The sequence below is a fragment of the Nansenia antarctica genome, assembly GCF_963989245.1.
Source record: "Nansenia antarctica genome assembly, chromosome: 7".
NCBI lineage: Eukaryota > Metazoa > Chordata > Actinopteri > Argentiniformes > Microstomatidae > Nansenia > Nansenia antarctica.
The window spans coordinates 10,669,321-10,678,517 of record NC_137677.1 but is presented as its reverse complement, the minus strand read 5'-3'; the positions used below and the strand labels follow the sequence as shown (position 1 = coordinate 10,678,517).

Below are 9,197 nucleotides of genomic sequence, written 5' to 3'. Positions count from 1 at the left end.
TTTTGAATGGTCATCTGGTGCCTGAATATTGTGTTTTCCTTTACATAAATAATGAAATTTCCACCATAAATTGATGCAGAAAGGGCACAAATTGGTGCATATCAATTCACCAGAATGCAAGAAATTAAGTGTTTGATGTTTAAGGACCCCCAGACAGCCCTGCTTCATGGGCCCCCCCGATGTCAAACACCACTGGTACCACCTCCGCCTCATTTTGAGCCAGGAAAAACCCTGATGGCCATGTTGGCATTCAAGTTGGCTAAACATAGCAGTGATTGGGCCTGTGTCTGGGGCTGTTTGACAGAGGCAGTTACAGTAGTAGTAGTAGCAGGTCGCCGAATTAAAGGTGTCTGTGTTTAATTGCAGGCCCACAGACAGCCCCCATACATCAGCTGATCATTTAAAGGGGCGGCCGTCTGAGTAATGTGCATGTCACACGCTGCTTTGTTTTATAAGAGCAGCAGCTATTACCCAGAGTGCTTTATAAAGACACTGTTAAACAGAGAGAGACAATACAGCCATTATTTGGGGGGAAATTAAGTGATACATTATTCGAACAGGGAAAAAAAGAATCGTTAGACTAATCGTTAAATTAGTCGTTAGAGTAATTGACTAATCGAAAAAATAATCGCTAGATTAATCGTTAGAAAGATAGTCGTTAGGGACAGCCCTATTAACAACTAAACTGGAAAAGCCAGTTTATTCTTTAAACCAGTGGTCTTCAACCAGGGGTCCGCGACCCCTAGGGGGTCCGCAGAGGTACTGCAGGGGGTCCGCCAATTTTTGTCATAATAATTGACAATTATTCACCAAATTGACAATTGTTCACCAAAATAATTTGTGAGAATTAAAAAATATAACAAAAATGATATTGAGTAAAGTACAAGCATTACCGGTAATAGGCAATAATACACTACTTTTGACAAAAACTATTTACAAAATAAATGATTCCCATGATGCAGAGTCTAACATAACGTTAGCTAAAAAAACAACAACACCTGTCTAGCAAGCTAGGTGTTGGCTAAAATGGTGCAGTTCGGTCTTTGTTGTGAAATTAACGTTAATCAATAACGGGAAATTATATATTTTTATCAATCATAAACACATATAGGCTAATAACCCAGCATATAAATAATAAGGTGGAATAAAAGGTGAATTAAGTAAATATAAAAGTTATTATAGGCCTTAAAATGTGACACATAAAAAAAAATATATACATATGGGGGTCCCTGTTCTGTTTGTCTCGCGTCCAAGGGGTCCTTGGGCTGAAAAAGGTTGAAGACCCCTGCTTTAAACCATTACTGTTTCAATAGCCACTATCGCCTCTACATTATAAAAAGCTGTGTCACAAACAATCAAGAATGTTTCAGGGCAGCGGATGACACTTCATCTTCTCATTGTCACTAACACACATCTTTACAGCTAGTCTCATCAGACCAGTCTGGAGTTTAAAGGGAAGCCTTGATCGTCATGATTACAAAGATTAAGACTATTTTCTAGTATAAGTGTATTTGTACAAAAAACAAACAAACAATCAGACATATGAACAGTCCATTCTCATCAGTCATGACTTTGATGCAGTTCGTGGGTTAGCCTGCGTCAGAACATGGCTCATATTAAATATTACCTCCTTTACGTAATTCTTCTGTAAAATTGTCTTTATATATTGTCTTTTGAAAAGTATTTTTCATTGTTCAGCGCAGTTACTCACATCACATGTGTAAACTGCATGCTTACTGATAATCGTCATCGTTTTTTACCGCTGGTGCGGTGTGCCGGACAGGGGGTTTAATGCCGGTTGCCCCCCCCGGCCCAAGGCCATGGATGAGTACTCTCGGGACCAGGGGTCTCTGGAGGCTAGAATGGGGGGCCTGGGGAGTCCGGTACATAGAGCTGTACATGGCTGCGGCTGCAGCGGCCGCCGTGGTGCTGTTAATGTCCATGGTGCCCAACAGGCTGGGGTGGTAGAAATACGGCGACGGGAACATCCTCTGTAAAGCGGAATAATTCCCGGCTTCAGCCAGTAGCTCTAATCCCACCGCGGTCTGTCTCTTCCACTTCGTCCTGAAATCAGATCAAAATACAAACTAATCAATTATTTAACCAGTTCAGGCTCAGCGATGATGAATTCCCCAAACGCCCCCCTTAATTGGCCAGACCTAATTATTTGCAGCATGAAAAATCGGTGGTTATAGCTTTAATTAGGCAAATACGGGTGAACTACAGTACATCCCCGATAAAAAAAAAGAAGTATTTGAGACACTTTAAATACAATGTACTTAGTTAATAAAATCCTTATATTCATCTAAAGCTATAGGCCTATTCTTTCACTTGGTTCTTTTTTGAGAGGCCCCAGCAAGCACGCAGCAAGTAGGCCTACTGTAAACATATCCTAAATATGGTTTAGGCTAATACGATCATTTAAGAAAATAATTTGAATAGCCCATACTATATATATATTATATATTCTAAAACGATTGCAGTCACAACCTATTTCATAATGTATTGGGTTATGTCTTCCTATAACAGGGTGGGTGTAACACTAATCTCGCCTGACATATTGGGGAAATCTTAACAATGATGCCGGAGAGGCAAATTGTCAACATCATATGCACTTCGCAGACACGCTTTAATAGCCTGAGAGTAATGTGTATTGCAACAGCCTAGGCCTATCATACATAAATACATATTCTATGATCTATTACTTAGATTGCTTTATATTATATCTGTTTGTTTAGGATGGCATGAAAAGGCAAAAACATCGCAATGTAAAGCCAAACTCAAACTGCAACTATACGCTTAACCATGGGCGTCACCACCATATATTTGGGGGGGGACGTGTCCCCCCCACCTTTGAAACAAGGTCGTTTGGACCCCCCCACATTTGCCATCAAAAATATGTTGCATGACTGGTCAGCGTTATTTTCATTGCTTCACAATCAAATCCGTTCCACTTTATGAGTAGGGGATTGCCGATATCCAGAAGTCCACTCCGCGTTTTACTTCTGTTTTTAACACGGCAGCCACGCACGCAGATTCAAAACATTCAGACTGAGGCAAGACGATATTTAGATCATCCACCAAGATGGATATAAGGAAAAAAAAATCTAAGAAGAGAAAAGTAAGTCAAAGTCATCCAAGTTTTCCCGTGAGTGGCCAAACAGCAACATTGCGTTCTCCCAAGGTCAAACACAGCCAGCTTTTCTGATAAGAATGTTAGCACCTTATGAGACATTCTCTGTATTAGCAATAGAATTAGCATAGCCTACTAGCAACCAAATACGAGCTAGATCAGCTATATGGCACTAGCAGTTTTGTTAGGCATTACTAGTGCGGTTAGACATGTTTAAATGCAGAACAGACACAGGCGAAATGTCATCAAAAGCACAGAATGGCGACAAACACCTCACAGTGCTTACCTGTCCTGTCATTATTGCATCTCCTGCCCGTGTTCATTGCCCTGAGCATTTGCACTATTTAATTTGGCCATTGCACCCACCCAAAGAATCAATTTTGCATCTGATTGCTTGAGCTAGGGTTAAAAAATAAGAAGAAAACACCTGTTCCATTTATTTTTCTATTTCTAAAATGCTTGTGATTGTATTTTTTGTATTGATGATTGTATTTCTATGTCAAATGTTCTATTAGAGAAAAACAATATGAACAAGTGCTCAATGCATCCCCATTTCTCCTGATATAGGTGGTTGAGAGTGAGAGTGAGTCAGAGGCAGGGGCAGCAGGCAGGGGCAGCGGAGACAGCTCTAATTCACTCTTTGATTTTTTTGTTTTGTTATAGTTGTATGTTCTGCAATGCACTGAAGAGGGCTAAGTTTGATTGTAATAGGCTCTGAGTAGCCTAGGTACATATTTTATGTTTCCTCATAACTTTTTATTCAATTTGTTGACTCAAAGTTACCTCATTCTTTTCTAATTCACTCTTTGATTCTTTTTGAATCTTCATATTTAATAAAGTACCTAAAAAGTGCCACGTGTCAGTGTCAGGCCTCTGTGAGTTAAACCAAAACATAATAGTAGTCAGTAATTGCAGACCATGCTAGCTCCAAGGAAAAACAAAGAAAGAGGGAGATTATTTTGGGTGTAAAACGCACCAGAATGCAGGAAATTGAATCTACTATTTAAAAAAATTCGGGGGGGGGAACCCCCAGACCCCCCGAAAAATAAGTGTCCCCCCCACATTCAAAAAGCTGCTGACGCCCATGCGCTTAACATTGTCTCTCTAAGGCCTATATACAGGCCTTATCAAAACAACAGCCTATTATGATGCGAATGAAGTATAACAACTAAAACCCCATTAATAATATCGTGAGCTAAGAATGATAAGGTTCTATCTCCGTTTAGGGCAGTTCAGAGATATTGAGCGTCAAAGTTTTGACATTCCATTATGTTCTGTGAGATGGAACCTTCGTATTTTATGAATTACTAACTCAAAAATGTCAATATTTTAAAAATAACACCACACAGGCATTAATAAACACCTAATGGATCAGATTATGTAAACAACTCAATTTTGACAAAAATGGAGATAGAACCTTATAATTCTAACGTCACGAATAGTCATAATAATGGCTAGGACATAATAATAATAATAATAATAATAATAATAATAATAATAATAATAATAATGAGAATCATACCGTCTGTTTTGGTACCAGGTTTTCACCTGCGTGTCTGTCAGGTTGAGGGCTGCGGCCAGGTCCATGCGGTCCTGCACGCTGAGGTATTTCTGGCGCTCGAAGCTTCGCTCCAGTTGATTGAGCTGATGGTCCGAAAAGGCCGTCCGGGCTTTGCGAGGCTTTTTCGACCGTGACTGTGGACTATCTCTGCTACTGGAAATCTCCCGATCATTCTCTTCTTTTGAACCTACATGGAAAAGAGATATAGATAATATCAATGAATGAATATAGGCCTAGTTATTTTAATTTGTGGCATTACCATTACTACACATGTTGTTTAAATTCAAGAAACCCATGGAGCATAGTATATACGTGGAGGCTAATTGATGTCAATCTACTTGTACACGTTGTTTAAAATGTACACTTTTCTTTGTACAAGTTCTGCCAATTATATGAAAATGAAACAATAATTAAATCAATTGGTTCATCCACATGGGCACGCATTTTAAAATAACTAAATAAAATACATAATAATACTTATTATTATTATACATTTTACATGGGGAACAAGCCAAGTGTGATGTGTCAGAAACATCGGCAGATAAGAAATCCGGATTGTATTTGTCAACATAGGTTTTTTAGCAGGAAAAACTGGGAAATCGATCCATGTCAATCCATCTCTATTTGTAGCAGTTTTTTGCGGCGCTCCATGATCGATCCCCCCTCTAGGAAGAACCATAATCTCTCTAATTGACCCACTAGGGAGGCCCGCGCACGGGGAACATCGCCGGGCCTACATCTGTTTTCGGTGCTGTTATGCTAATAAAAGAGAACTGAAACGAAAACCCTTCTAATATTATTATTGAAAGTCAACATAAATAGGTAACGCAAAAGGCCTACGTCAAAGACATTTAGCAGTGATAAATAGTGTGGGTATATTTCTTATCTTATTAGTGTATTGTTGTTGTTATTATAATAATATAGGCATAATTGTTACCATGTCAATACATATTTCGTGGTTTATCTTTCAGTATTTCAAATAGCCTATCCTAAGCCTGCTCTCAACTTATATAGACTATTACTGTGACATCCGAAACATATAATTATGTAGTAATATGTATGTAATATATGTATATTATGTATAATGTAGTCAACTGAATACAGAATCCGTAAAGGCTATACTAATAGCCTCCATTTGCTCCAAGTAAGTCAAATCATAATGTTTTCATATAATATGAATTTAAATATGCACTCACCGTTGCATTTCATTTCACTCTGAATGTCATCCCTTTTGTCCAACTTGCTCCTGTTTTCGTCTTGTTCTAACTTGGGCCTGAACCCGTCCTGGGCCGTGGCACTATCTGGTTTTGGGGTGTGATGATGGGGTGATGGGACGCTGGTGGTGCTGTAAGGTGCGCACGCTGCCAGGGGTTTGCTGTCGCCTAAAATGTCTTTGATTAAAAATGAAGAGGTGGCAGACCTGGGGGCACAGCCGGCCCCCCCGAGCTGCTGCGGCTGAGGCGAGAGCTGCAACCTCGGCGGCTGGTTGTGGTGGTGGTGGTGCTGAAGGCTGTCCGGGACCAGATGCGGGTCGCCGTGCTCCATGGTGACCGAGATGGGTGACGTGGGGGCCGTCCCCACAGTGTCTATCTCCGAGCATGGTGACGGGGTGGCCTGACTCCTGAAATCCGCTGTCCTGCTGTCGCCGAGACGAAAGTCTCCGTTCATTAGCACAGAGTTGACCGAATTGGTGGCGTTGGATAAAATACTGTCAATTCCAAAATTTGATCCACTGGATCCTTCCATAGTCAGAAAAGAGATGTTGATTTAAGTCTTCATCACAACAACGAGACGGTTGTTTCCCCCTTATAATAATAATTGAAAACTAAACGCGGATGATAGCCTACTGTAGGCTACGAGGACACAAGCGTAGGCACATAAACGCCTAAAAAGTAAAACGGATTTAAAGTTGAAATAGGATGAAATTAACAACTGATTAACAAATCCACGCTTTATAAAACGGTCAAATACGGTCCTCCAAGCTGTTGTTACATTCAATGTGAAATCTCGAAAGCAGTGGGTCTGTGTAGTCCACGTCCTTTTGTTATGGGCATTGAACTTTCTCTCAAAGTTGAGATGTGGAGAGATTCGGAGGGCAGCTCCGAGACATCATCGCTCCCCTTTTGCCTGTAATCGTTCTGGTGTGGCTCCACAATGACTTCCTAGGCTGACGTCACGGTCCACGGCGAGGGGAACTCATATTTTCTCTTTTATCTTTTATGTCACATATGGGTGAAATATGTTTGCTTTGTTTTGATATACTGTACAATGAATATTAGCCTATTAAAATCATGAAAATCAGACATAAACATGATAATCATGTTATTATATCACTAGGCTATTTGCGCTTCTGCTTAGATGATGAACGCCTTATATCAAAACAAAGCAAACATATTTCACGCATAGTCAAGCATATTTGACTTTCCAGACACCATATTTTGTTGTTCTAAACACAAAACAAAACGAAATGAAAAGCATGACAGAAATACAAATGAACTCCCCGACTGAGATTAACGCATTGAATCTTATAGTTGTAAATAAAATACATATATATATATATATATATTTTGCTGCATCGCCTATAAATCAATGCATGTGTAGGCTATGTGATTCATTTTGTAGTCTATAGCTTATTTGATCAAGTGCAAATGTCGCATAAGGGGTTAGCCTACAGTCATTTAGCAGACGATTTGTCCAGGATCATTGTAACCCATTTGCGACCGATAAGCTTGATAGTAAGCCGATATCTTTGCATATTTTAATTTGAGTCCCAGGAGGGTCATTGAGGGATATCACGTCCTATGATGATCATGAGGGGCATTTCAGGGGTCTGATAGTGATAAGTGATAAGCGATAGCACTTAGACGGCGTGAGCGGGGTGAGTGCATTCGAGAGCTATAAATGAGTCCACAGGTATGCTGGGCTCACTGAGCAGTTGCGCGGTATCTGTGCATTACTATTTACAATGAGTCGGAGGGCAGATGCAATATTGGCCGTGATAAACGATATTATCCCGGAGGAATCAGAGGGCGAACTGTGTGAGGACCTCGAGGACCTGGAGGAATTCGCTGTTATTGAATCTGACTCAGGTTCAGAATCAGACCCTGAAATTGAATGCGCCAACCCTAACCCATGTGAAGAGACCATGGATCTGTTGGAAGAGAGAGCACAGGATGGCACAGTATGGACTGAGCAACCTCCTGCATGCAGCTCTCGGAGAGGTAGACCGCGAGAGGCCAATAGAAGGAGCGCAGGGCCCACCCAGTCTACTGTGTTTGGTTGATACAGAAATGTGGCAACAGATTCTAAAGTACACCCAGGCAGAAGCTGACCGAAATAATGCTGAGATGTTCAACGTGACAACGGACAAACTAAAAGCATTCGTGGGTCTCCTTTATTACAAAGGGCTTCTGGTTTCGAAAAGTATGGAAATGGATGAGTTTTGTTCTGATGAACTTGGACATCCTGTGTTCAAGGACACAATGTCTCGCCAGAAATTCCAAGATATCATGCGCTATCTACGCTTTGACGACAAGAACACAAGGGCTGTCTGCCTTCTGGAGGATACATTTGCCATGATATCAGAGATTTTTGACAAATTTGTGAAAAACAGTATTGCATCTTACACGCCTGGTGAGAACATTACTGTAGCTGAACAACTGTGACCGACCAATGCACGATGTCGTTTCACACAGTACATGGCCAATAAACCTGAGAAATTTGGCATAAAGTTCTGGGTTGCAGCGGACGTCGACAGCAAATACATCTTGAATGCACATCCATATCTCGGGAAAGATGAGAGCAGGCCGGCCGGTCAGCGGTTATCGGACAATATTGTGATGCGTCTGATGGAGCCTTTCCTAGGCAACGGAAGAAATGTCACGACAGACAGTTACTTCACCTCGTTGCCACTGGCAAACACTCTGTTGGAGAACAACACCACCATTGTTGGCATAATGAATAGAGTCAGACGAGAGTTGCCCCCATGTACACGGGCCCAGACTGAAAGATTTCCCAGCAAGGTGCTGAGGGCTGGAGAAGCCACACTCACAGTCTACCAGGCAAAACCAAAGAAAAATGTATGTCTCCTCAGCACACTGCATCAGACAGTTTCAACCAGTGGTGTAGTCTACGTGATACGCAGGACTACGCCGTATACCCACTAGGAAAGGACAAGGATTTGCGTATACCCACTTAAAAATGCGCGAGGTGGGGACCGGGCTGTGGTGGGGACCGGGCTGGACAGCCTAGAGGTGGTGGCAGAACAGAGGATGGGGAAAAAACTGGCGGACATGCTGGCCAATCCCTCCCACCCGATGTACTGCGAGCTGGCGGGGATGAGGAGCAAGTTCAGCCACAGATTTGTTCTCCCCCGTCAAAGTACAAAAAGATTTGGACAGTCCTTTATTCCAGCTGCACTCCGACTCTACAACCAGGCCCTGCAGGGTGGGGGAGACCTGGAGCTGAGAGACCGTTAAGACTGCTACTTGGACTATACATGCA

General features: G+C 41.6%; 1 protein-coding gene across 1 annotated transcript; it reads right to left on the bottom strand.

Moving 5' to 3' along the window:
* Positions 1–1,756: 1,756 nt before the first annotated feature.
* Positions 1,757–6,440, bottom strand: LOC308163166 (barH-like 2 homeobox protein; the record flags this gene model as incomplete). The annotated part of the gene is given in 4 exon segments (XM_080537353.1): positions 1,757–1,807; positions 1,809–2,064; positions 4,656–4,881; positions 5,891–6,440. Coding segments are annotated over 4 exon segments (1,083 nt in total).
* Positions 6,441–9,197: the final 2,757 nt, after the last annotated feature.